Source organism: Gobius niger, assembly GCF_951799975.1.
Source record: "Gobius niger genome assembly, chromosome: 13".
Taxonomy (NCBI): Eukaryota; Metazoa; Chordata; class Actinopteri; order Gobiiformes; family Gobiidae; genus Gobius; species Gobius niger.
The window spans coordinates 14825667-14838334 of record NC_136864.1 but is presented as its reverse complement, the minus strand read 5'-3'; the positions used below and the strand labels follow the sequence as shown (position 1 = coordinate 14838334).

The window sequence follows — 12668 nt, the reverse complement described above, 5'->3', positions numbered from 1 at the left end:
CCGAACAGCCACAACATGTTACACTGATGAACTGATGACACATGGGAGCACCCTGCTACAACGCGATATGTGCAAGTTCAGAGGAAATTAACCACCGCACAAGTGGAGTGAACAAAGAGGGTCTATTTGCACGTGTTCTGACCCAGGTTCGGATTTTCCACCTAAGCCACTGGCAGAAAGTGACGTCACAAGCACAGGCGCTGCTTAGTCTCACTCAAAAAAGACACGGGCTTAATACAATTTACTAGCAAAATGTTAACGTAGAAGCCGCAGTGAATTCAGCATTTTGATGACTGACGTGGCCTTTACCTTGGTGTGAATAAAGGAAAATATTAAACAGCAGGGACTGGTGGAGACAGGGAAAGCCTGTTTGCTTATAAACAACACAGTGAAAATGTATTTGTGTCTGTTTGGGTCAGTCCAGGTGTGAGCCATGAACTGCTTTTGTAATAAACCATCATGATAAACATCAATCAATCAATCAATCAATCAATCAATCAATCAATCAATCAATCAATCAATCAATCAATCAATCAATCAATCAATCAATCAATCAATCAATCAATCAATCAATCAATCAATCAATCAATCAATCAATGCACATTTTTTGTTATATCACACGAATAACATGAATAGTACCTATTAGTAACCCATAACAATGAGCACAAAAGTATGATTAAATGCTCACTCCAAACCAAATTGAAACTGGTCTGAATCCCAGACCGTGTGGGCCAGTGGAGTCTGCAAGTTCTCACTGTGTCCCAATGGGTTTCCTCTCGTTGCTTTGGTTTCGCCCATCAAACCAAACATGCACAATAGGTTATAGCTCCAGCCAGGTGAGTCTGACCATGAGTCAAGCTCAAGATCTGGATTTGGATCCCTACTGCAGCTTACGGCTTTCCGCAGCGGCATCAAATGCATAGGACACATTTCCCTACAGGGACAATAAAGTTCACCCTAATGCCTTTCACTCATCAGCATCTCATAATAATATAAATAAAGGCTTGACTACAACTATGTACTGAGCAATCATAGAATCAGAATCAGACAACTATATTAATCCTATGAGGGACAATTCTTTGAAGTGACCCGGCCATACATTCACAACAGGACAATCATTTACAGATCTGCCACAACAGATCACAGATTCACAAAGGTCCAGCAAGACCGAATAAAACCACAAACTCTTAGTTTGAATTTAAAAAGCTTATAGCAGAAGGGATAAATGAGTTCGAATAGCGATTAGTTCTGATCACAGGTAGGTAAAAACGCCAACCTATGAGTCTATGATCTGACCAGCCTTTATAGTGACCCGACACTTCCAGAGCGACATCAGAGCGATTTGAACACACACATTAACAATTCTGTTCAATTTGTTTCTGTTTCTTATAGATAGAATATTTTGCAAAACACCCTGCAAGCGCTAATTCTATGGTTGATGCAATTATGTGGCTTAAAATATAACTGCTGAATTCTATAGAACTAAGCATGACCTGAACACATCCCCTGCTGTCCTAAACTAAACCCTTGTTCTGTAGATACCTAGCATCTCCATACATCTGCGCAATCCTTATTATTTCTGGCAAAGAACATATATTCTGCAAGCCATTATAGGCCGAGGTCTATTGTACATTGAGTCAAACAAGGTTCTTTTTGTTATTTTTGACATTCCAAGGTAATACGCAACCCATTTTACATAAAGACACAATCCTGGCCTTCGATTCCTGCGTGTAACAATAACTTTGGATAACTCTTCAATTGATTTTGGATTGAGGACTCACATTGAGTAGGACATGTACTGCACATATAGTTCCTAGCAGTAAGATAAAGAAGACACACACATTGAAACAAGGAAGGGTTGACTGAGTTGAGGACAGTTCACTTCTATAATCAGAAGCTTCTTCTCGCTCATGTGAAAGACTGGTTAAACACATACAGCTAGACTAGAGGCCTATAAACTCTTCCCACTCCTCATCAGTAGCTGTGTTTATACAGTTTTACGGTTTTACTAGTTAAAATAGTCTGTTCTCTGGGCTGTTAGGGCCTATTTTCATGAACAAACGTCTGCTGCTCCTGTGATCTGGGGAGTCCATAGAAAAGCAGAGATGAATGGTGTCCGAGGATTCCACCACAATTCAGGCATGCATTGTTCTTCTCGCTTCCCGCTTCTAGCTAGAATTTCGACCTCTCTGTCATCAAAAGTAGTGGCTTTTACATGACAATTAACAACAAGAGCAAGAAGAAGCTTATGAAGATAGAAGCTAAACGTCCTCAACTCAATCAACCAACCAACAATGGAAAAAGATCATACACAGACATTTTAATGGTGTTTTGCCTGTCCAAGAAACAGAAATAATACCGTGAATTCCTATAATTGCCATTGGTGCCACCATATTGTCATGCACTTCATTTTTCTAAGATCTCTCGATACTCCAGTGTTTTGCTCAAAATGGCTGTGGTTGGAGGAGCTGGAATATTTATTTGGTTAAAATAAATAAAGTGAGTTTATTATTTTCACTTTTAAAGGGAAGCAGATGAGAGATTCACGGTTTCCAGATAGCTGGAGTTGTCACCATAAATCCTTACACATGTATGAAAGTGGAAAATGGTTTGACCCCTTACCAGCAGCCCTCAAAGAGACACTTATGAAACTTTTAGTGTGGTTTTGGCTGCGCACATTCATGCCATTCAAGACATTTATAACGTTGTGGGAGATCGCACACACTTCCACGGGCCACGGTTCAACCCCAAGGTGCTGAATCTGAGGAATAAAGACTTGATAAAATTAATGTTTTGCAAAAGAACTCCGGGTTTCCAAAACAACGTGTCCACCTGCGTTTGACCCGGTCCAAATGGATGATGTAATGAAACATGTATCAAAGCAAAAAGACAGTTCTTCCAAGAGACATTAACGCTTGACATTTTGATCTTGCTTTTGTTAAGCTTCCGTGAGTTAAGATCTTTTCAAGTGAATTTATGCCAAAAGAGGAAAAAAACAAATACGTTTCCATGAGACGGGAAACAGTGAGTTGTGAGAAATTGACGGGATGACTTTTGAAAAACTCTGCTATGATGGAAGACTCCTGGACAACTGAAAGCTTACACAAGCACGGGTAGAAGGACGCTGAGGTCGCCGTGGTGAGAAAAATACCATAGTTTTGAGGGAACAGGATGCTGGTTAAGATGGAGTGTTGGATGAGTGTTTTTAAGCACAAGCACAGAGAGTTTTCATCGATTCAAAACCTCATAACTTTGATGATGTATTGATTAAAAAAGTAAAACTTGTGCCGTTAAGGATTCTTGGACTTGACTGTGGTACTGAACTCATAAAACTAAATTTTACCGTGGTGACAAGATACTTTTTATTAGAAATGGATATCGCACTATATCAATAGCGCAGTGTTTTCCTTCACTCTAAGTATCACAGGAACTAATAAATCACCGCGGCGGCCAGGACTGAGGGCTCTTGTGTTAACAGTGTATATTTTTGTCTTTCTTGTGTCTATAAAAAGCCTAAAGAGCAAAGCAAACAGTCTGTAGTGATTATGATTGTGATTTCCTGATGACAAGTCCAACCATAACAATACTATTATCTCAAGTAGTGGGTCTGATTGGAGAGACGGTCACGTAAAAACAAAAAGGAATTAGAGACATACAAATATTTTCAAGTTTTTGAAAAGTCCAACCGAGGACATGGTTTGTTCTTAAATGGAGCAGATTTTCTTTCTGGCCGGCCAACATCATCTAATGTTTCTAAGTCAACAAAATAGCAACGGGTTTAAACTGATGACAAGATCTCGGGCCTATAGGGAGATGGAAGTGTCAAGAAGAGACGGACTTTCGGGGAGTTTATGGTTTTATTTTAAAATGTCACGCGATGTTGCATGAAAGAGGTCCACAAAAATGTCCCGCGGAGGATGCCAAATCGTCTCGTCAGTGAGATCGGATACATTTCTAAAAACAGAACGGAATATTTTCGGTCACAAAAATGATAAAGCTTTATAGGTCGTTTCTCTTGTTTACATATTACCTCGTCTTGGCCGATAGAAGTTTCTGCGGCGCCAAAAGTTGAAAATGTTATCTGTATTTTGACATGCTAATGAAAATCAAGTTGATTCAGACGTCTCTTTTCATGACAAGAAAAGGGGGAAATTCTTTTGACTGAAATGATTTGCGGGAGACTGCAGTGTCCACGGGCCAAGTCAAGTCTCCGTCGGTGGTGGCTGATCGTGCACTGTGTGGTTTGTGGGTTGCGAATTGTTGAGACAAAATTGTTTTTACCAGCGGTTCCGTAGATCTGAACCCTGTGGGTGAGAGAGGAGGAATCAGGAAAAACAAACTACGGAGGTGGATCAGCAGGCCGTTGGTGTGTCATTTATCATGCCAAAGGTTACAGAGGTGCAAGCTCTCACCAAAATTAGATCATTAAGTATGAAATTTGGAGCATTTTTGAGCAACAGGCAGGAGTCTATATAGCCACAGTCACAAGCCTATTCATCTTGCTGCAACTTAAAGCAGTGCTAAGTAACTTGCTTACCTTAATAAATCCTTTTTGTAGTCCCTCTGGGGATAATACAAGTGTTAATGGGATGATTGGGAGGTCTTTCATCTCCCCCTGGTGTCTCTGACCAGAAACCACAAATCCAACTTTGCTGCCTATGGGTCGGAGGCCCCAACACACAATAATGGAATCACGAAGAAGAAGCTAACAGGCTAACGGGCAAAGCTAACTCTGGGCTAGCACCACTTAAACAGTATTTACAGCCACGTTTGAGTGAAAAAATATTGTCTCCATTGTGTAATTGGATGTACAATATCCCTTTCTCCCTTTGTCTTTTCTATCAGTCTAGTATTTACTCTTACAGACAATTAATGAGTAAAAAACCACAACATGCTACCACACCTGCAGAAGCGCTTATGGCCTCTAGGGGCATGAGTGACTCTGTACTGCTTTAAACAATTCATTTTGACAAATCAACCTGCCTGAAGAATTAATCGATGAGCTCTTAATTTTCACCAAAAGTCAGCAGTGTTAATCTCTCTGCCACCATGCAGCCCTTCTCCTTTATTCGAGTACATAAATATCAGGGATAGAAAATCTGAATCTGACCTTGGTGAAACTATTATTGTACCAAACATTATGACACTTTAAATGCAGCTTTAGTAAAGTACAACATTATTTTTAAGATGAACACTGTCCTGAAGTTGCCAGAATTCACCTTGAATGCTCTTCTCATTTCTTTACCATAAAAAACAACATGCTATAATTTGCATTAATCCCCCCTTGCTTTAATTCAATTGAAGTATGGTCGATTTAAGTGCCTTTTAATGGGATAACTTGAGTGGCTGCGTTTCCAATAACATCCAGCCTGTTCAGCATGTGTCCCCATTAAAAGCAACTTAAGGTGCCTAAAGAACATAGGAGAGTCTTTGCTAATCAGTTTCATCTGACAAAAAGAACACCTCAGTCTGCTGTTTGTTTAAGTACTTTTATACTGGACAGATGGCTGGCTTTATAAAACATGAAGTATCTGTATTTTGGAGGGAGTGCGTGGGGCCCTCCCAGCTGGAGCATTGCTAAACGGGCCCCGGTGAAGTCACAGGGGTTCGGCTCTCTCTCCTCCCAAGTCACTTTGAATGAGTTTCCCCCGTAACTCTAATTCACACAAACAAGCGGCTACAATCAGAGACAGCCCTTTGGAAGCCGGGAGAGGAACATCTGCCCGCACCTCCGAGAATCAAAACAAGTCGGGCTCCACGGGGCCACTGTCGGATGTGTTTGTAGTTTTGTCATTGGAGAAAAAGGTTCACTACAAAAAGTATTTATTCCTCAAGTTTAATCTTTAAAGACATGAACTTACTTTGAACTAAAGAATTGCGAGAAAAAAAAAGGGTGCAATCGTTGTGATGGATAAGTTGTCTTAAGTTGTCTCTAAGTTGTATGATCTAAGGTAAGATTCCATATAACAAAGTTCCTGGGCTACCACAAAAGCAAGGAACACTGCCTGACCAAAAAGAAAGTCAACACAAAGAAAGGTCACACCCTCTAATATCTAGGTGATGAACCGCATTTAGCTTTGTTTGCTGTGCTTCAATAAGCTTTGTAACGGAACCAGTGTTGCATTATTTTCACATATTTCCATCAAGATGTCCCAACGATTCTCAATGGGTTTTAGAGCTGGACTCTTTCTCTAAATAAGACCTTTTCTGTAATAAAAAAGTGGCTATAAGAACAAGAGTTTAGATTTTAGATCACATACATGGAGAAATAAGCAAACTCTTCCCCCAGTCCGGGAGCCCCACAAGGATCAAACTTAAGGTCCACAGTGTTCAACCCTATATACAAAGACTACTGTAAACCCTGGACACGTCATTGGCCTGGCTGTGCATGTACAATGACAACGGTATAACTTGTAGGGGCTAAAGGCATCACAAATGAAAAATATGATTGATTTTACCCATCTCCAACTCCACTGCATGTTCAGTTTCATTTGAACACAGAAAGCTAAACTTGTGCTGAGTTTTGAACAGTTGCTAACACTCATTTTGACTGCAAGTGCTCTTCTCACAAATCCACTCTCCAGACTTTTGTCCAGATGTCGCCGTTTCTCTGTTTGGCCGTCAGACTGTTTAGCGAGAGTGCAGCAGTTGAACTTGTGAATAGTGAATAATAATTTTTTTACACACATTTCAAACAACTTGTTAAAAGGAAAATGACACAGGCTATTGTAATGCTTGCCTCGCTGTGTGGTGGACCCACACGACTTTGTATACTCTAAAATCTGCCTGATAAATTGGCCATTAAGCAAAACTTGATGATCAATTTGGCTGAAGGAATGCAAATGTATCTGGCTCCATATCAGAGATAAGGCCATTAATGAAGGCAAGTCTCTGACCAAAGCTGCCAGACACCAAACCTTCTAACTTTCTATGATGTAACCATTAAAACAAAGCTTCAAATAAAAGTATAACAACTACACATCTTTCATTTTCCTATTCCCATTTCCCATTTCCCATGACTATATATCAGAAACTATGAACAGTATATGCTGTACAGTGGATTGTTGATTAACAGATACATACAATAAAATAACCGTAGATTTTTCATTTTAAAGCCACTAATTTATCCTTATCCAGCTTGTTTGACTTTACATGTCTACTCTTGAATTGTATTTGTGATTAATGAGACAACACAAATATAAAAAAAATACTGAAGACATTGTGAAAACACTTGCTGCAGAGTTTTGCAATAGGAATAACAGATACAAGAATAAGTTTGACAAACCCCGGTCCAACACATCAAAACATCAGGAATATAACCCAGAAACTCATGAGCTGAGAACGATAAACATCATGTTACACTACTGTGAACGTTTCCTCATTCACTTGAAATATCATGTGCTGAAACGGTTAATCCCAGGTGTCATAAGTAATAGACTGAGCCAAACATACATGATATTTATTGGTCTCTATTGAACAAAAACACCCCGCAAAATTATTGAACAAGAGACCGTTGAGGGTTTATGACTTATTATCAAGGCACTGACCCAATTTGAACAACTTATTAAATCTTTTTGACACCACATATGAATTAATCACATGTATTGTTTGGAAAAGGCTGACAAAGTTTGGGGTCGAATCAGGCAAACGAACAATGATCCTTGCATTGTATTTATGACATTGACACTTTGACACATTTGACACTGCTCCTGATAAATAGCACATATTTCCCTAAAAAGGCTAATTTATAGATCAATACAAAAAAGTCTTGATGCAATGAACAGCATCTAGTGTTTATGCAATCAAGAAAAAAACGTTTTACTAAGATGAATAAATAAAATTATACCTGGGCCCAAGCTCGTCCTCGCACCGCCAGGTGAACTCCCCAAAACTCTCATAGCGCTGGTTGTAGTGGTACAGCACCCGGTGCAGAGTGGGCGCCCCCAAGTCCATGAGCGTATTATAGGCCGTCTGCTGCTCCTTCCCACTGGTGTAGCCATTAAACAAGTTGTAGATCTTATCAGCTATTTCTAAACAACATAAAGAGAGGAACATAGATTCATTATTTAAATTCAAAACCACAACGTTTGATATTTAACCCTGAGGAAAGAGGAAAAAACATTACAATTTTCCTAAACCAATTATTACCATTCACATGTGCTTTAATGTCATTTGAGTTTGTTTTGATCTGTGTTGAGAATTAAATTGAGTAAGATATGGGGCCCGATCTTGTGCATCAAAACGGAGACGATAGCGTGACATTTTGGCACTTTGTGATCTTGCCACTCCAGACTTAGCGTATTTAAACGGGTGGAGACACACATTTTCCTCCAACCAGATCGACTCTGTCCAGGAGAGTGGTTGTGTGGGAGTGGGGGTGAACGTGCTTTTGTTTTGCTTCGCATTCACGCCAAGCGCGGGCCGATCCGCGCCACAGCGGACGCTGTAGCTCTTTTTCTCTCGAGACGTGAACATCGTTTAGCTCACAATGGGGTAAATAAAGTTTTTAGTTTGACCTGTGAAAGCCTAAGGCTTAAGAAAGAACGCAAGACAGCGAAATGTAAACGAGGAAGTGAATGTCAGCCGTGTTTCCATCAGTGCAGTCACCTCCTCTTGTGACGCCCCCTCACAGGTGGCGGAGGCGAATGGCACATATAGCGCCGCCACTCCGAAAATAATTCGCCAAGAGCCTGCGCCGCCCCGTGCGCCGCCACAAGATCTGGGCTATTATGTCCTCTATTTTGGAAAATGAATGAGACACAAGGCATTTTATGTGAAGCACTGGGCATTAAAAAATATGAAAAAGAAGTAAATCAAAGCATAAGATAATGGGAGGAATGCGTGGTTTGGGTGACGAGTATTCACTGGCTAACATGCCTCATCAGGTCAGGAATGCTTCCACCTGCTTTGGCTGTTAGCGCTAATAAAGTGGACGCGCTCAGAAGTGGAAGTATCAGATTTTACACTCGCGCCCATGTTTTCAGGCATTAAATGCCAAAGCCCTGGAGCGGCACACTTTACTGTCTGGAGCGGAGGGCAAACGGCTCTCACTGCAACAAGATCCACTTTAGTCCTGGGATATTACTTTACAGTAGCCTACAGAATTTGCATATTACTGAGCATCATTGACACAGGCTTTTTTATTATAGCACTGAAGAATTTCAAGGATAAGGGGGAAAAATGTATTTTTATAACTCTCACAAAGTGTTATGTAAAATATATGCTTCCCACTGCAGAGTACATAAAAAAGACTTCACTCTTGGGTATGCAATGTAATTCCTGGGGACAGATTACTTTTGCCATGAATTAGGAGTATGGAAAATTGTGAAAGTGGCCAGAAGAAATCCTAAAATAAATCTACTATTTGTTTTGAATTATGCAACGTAAAAACTAACTAAAGCTACTGAATGTAATTTGGTCGTTTTTTGTTGAAAAAGTGAATCTGTTCAGCAGTGATTCATCAGAACACGTTCTCTCACACCTTGTGCTTTGACGTCATCCACAGTGGGACAGGGCGTTTTGATGGTGACCTCGCTCGGACTTGAGCGGCGACCTGTGGAGTCCACTGCCCACAACCGGAACCTGTGAAGAAAAAGTAATGTATTACCCTTGAATTTAAAATCTTACGCAGACAAGTAAAAAAAAAAAGTGCACTGAAAACTTCCATGTAAAATGACATTAATCTGAGACACAACATATACATTACACAGGTTCCCTCTTAGTCTTCTACCTGCAAGCTTCAACAACCATAGATAAACAGATAAATAAATAAATATAAACATATAGTGTATTTGAGGTGTGCACCAAGGGTTTGACATATACATTTTACTCAGTGTATTTCTATCTTTTATAATATATCTTCCTGACTTACCATACAAGTTAACAGCCAAGACAAACACCACATCTGTGCTCATAATACAATTTTCCACAGAACAAAGCATCACTTCTCTGAATGCACATCTCCCCCCAGTGTCTAAATTGACAACTGCATCTACCTCTCGAATATGACGTTACGATGAGCAGCAGTAGCATGTTTCAGCAGAGCATAAAGGCATACTAAGCACCATTTTACCCAGCATGCACATTGGCCCTGTCCGCATACTTGAGTGACATAATAAAACACTTTCAATAACCGTGAGACTCATTGAACACTATGGACTGGAGACGTGGGCAGAGTATGGACTCCTGCAAGACACATGCGGTATAGGCTTATACACACAATACATGAGAAAGCCTTTGAAAGGTTTTGGATCTATAGAAGGTATTATATGAGAGCAGCGCCCTGATGGGAGAGTCCAGAGGAGAATAATGAGGTGCCAGGTCGTGTGAGGGGACCTTGTCTTTTTTTTTTTAAGTCCGGGAGCACTGCAGTATTCACTAGAGGAGGTGCTTGAGGAGAGGAAAGTCTATGTCTCTGCATTCAGAAGAGGAATAAAAAGCTTAAATATTTATTCTTAAGTTAGAGATGCAAGTTTTGTTTTTGACAATGCTTAACCAAAGGAACAGTGTAATTTAAACAGTTCCACTGTGTGCAAAAGCATCTGAACAATATGAAGATATGGTAAAACTCTTACTGTAGTTGTCTGATGCTATCTGCACTGAATCCTCTGATTTAAACCACAAGTGTTATAAAGAGGATGTCCAGACCGTCTCTCACAGCTGGTGGTAAGTCAAGTATGTGAGGCTTTCAGTGAAGACAAATGAGCTGAATTCTCTAAAAATCAAGTACATCTTGTGCACAGTGGACTGGACATGGAACGCATAAGGATTTTGGCGGAGCATTTCAAAAGAAATCTGACGACTGTATGAATGATATAAATGATGATGATGAATAGTTATTAGAGGCCATGAAAAAAATCAAGCCCAGAGGTAAAAAACGAAAGTAAAACTGTCAAATAAAACAAACATAACTGCTGTATCACAAAGAGATGACGATAACTCAGAAAATGCATTTGTCATTTTCAAAGTGGACGTACATGTATGTAGAGTCAGGTTCAAGGCAGCGGACAATCAGACTGATGGAGGAGGAGAGCAGGTCAGGGATGTCCCCCAGCATCACACAGGGCGACCTGGCACCAGACAAGATGTCATCCACGAAGCTCAGGAGGGTCTCTGCAACACAAAATCACCCAAACATCCAGGATCAAACAGCATGCTTTACATATTTACTCTGTTCTCGGCAATGATGTAATCCGGCACATTGCCAGAATAGACACATGGACATAATGTTCTGAGCTCAAAACACCCGTAACTATTTAGACTCAGATTAACACTTCCTTGTGTCCGACCAATTTTTATATAATAATAAAAATGCCAGAATTGAACACAACAACCAAACACACGCCCTTAACATAGTAAACCAGATTCCTCTTTGTAGAATAATACATGGCCTTAAATAACCCTATAAAAGCAGAAAAATCAGAAAATCGTAATACTTATTACCCGGACCATGTGAGGCCTTTCAGTGTAGAGTTAGCATTTTCTCCCAAGTTAAAGTGATGGCTACTCTGGCACCACATAATTAAAATGTTCCCATTTTCCTTTTGCTCTATTTTGTTATGTTATTGGTTTATCAAAAATTCAATCAGCACCAGTCTCATCCTTGGCCTGAGAGTCTCCACCTGCGCCCCTCCCAACTCCCACAATCCCCTCTGCTGTGCCATGTTTTCCCAGCTGGAGCCGTGCGTCAGGCGGGCAGGAGCGTCTCCGTGTATAAGGGGAAAATCTGAGCGGAAAGGCCAGGTTTGCGAAGCAGCTCTGAGGTGGTCATCTCCATCCTTTCCCTCCTCCATAGACAAGCCCTGACTGTACCTGTGTGTATTTATACTGACTGCAAAGTGACGGACACCCAGTTTTCCTATCTGCTTGTGCGTGAGTGATGGCTGGCCACCTATGGCATGCCTTTCCTGTCAAACTTCAGCCCATGTCACCAGCTGGTAAATACTCACAAAGAGCACCCAAAGGGTTACAAATCAGCATATTTACCCAGCCCTGCCCTGACACACGCTGAAAGATATAAACACGCGTAAATGAAAAGTGACGTTGTGAGGTTTTGCTCCACTTACCATATTAATTGCAAAGCCGTTTGGAATATTTGTCTGGGAAGAAGGCATAAAAAAGAGGAGTGTGTGTGAAACTATTCCGGAGAAGGCAAGGTGGAATTTTGTGCTATAATCCAATCAAAAACTAAGGTAGTTCAAGCCTAAAAACACAGTATTTTCAGTCATTTCAAAGAGTTAACTTTTTTGCAGTAGTTTGTTATTTGATAATAACTGCTATATTAGTCTCATAGCTTTTGTTTAACTAATAATAACTGTTATGCAAGCAGGTTTGACCAATGCCTCATATTTTGGAAACTGAATGTTGATTGAATTCTGTTTTAGGTCTATAAAGCTTAAATATAGACACAGCATAATGATCCACTACTATTACGTGAAGTCAGACTTTGTGAAGCTCCCCTACAACTGAACAACACTGTAATTTATACAGAGATATCCAGATCTTGGCCCCTTCGATAATGAAAAAGGGAAAGGAAAAATCGTATAAATTGCTTGTTGAACCGTCTTGTTTGGCATGTCTTTAGACCCTGATGTCAGAGTGCGAGTTAAACCTTTGGCAGTTTCCAATAGTTTGTGTGATTACTAAATTGTTATTTAAGTGCAGCCAAG

The 12668-nt window shown here is 40.3% G+C and overlaps 1 protein-coding gene across 5 annotated transcripts in view; it reads right to left on the bottom strand.

Moving 5' to 3' along the window:
• The window catches only part of astn1 (astrotactin 1), a 288872-nt gene that overhangs the window by 1847 nt on the left and 274357 nt on the right, over window positions 1-12668 (bottom strand). For all 5 annotated transcript variants that reach the window (XM_079569048.1, XM_079569049.1, XM_079569050.1 and 2 more), the window contains 3 exons: window positions 10977-11112; window positions 9482-9582; window positions 7847-8030 (listed from right to left, as the gene is read on the bottom strand). In XM_079569048.1, coding sequence (XP_079425174.1) covers window positions 7847-8030; window positions 9482-9582; window positions 10977-11112 — 421 coding nt within the window. The remainder of the gene's footprint in view (window positions 1-7846; window positions 8031-9481; window positions 9583-10976; window positions 11113-12668) is intronic.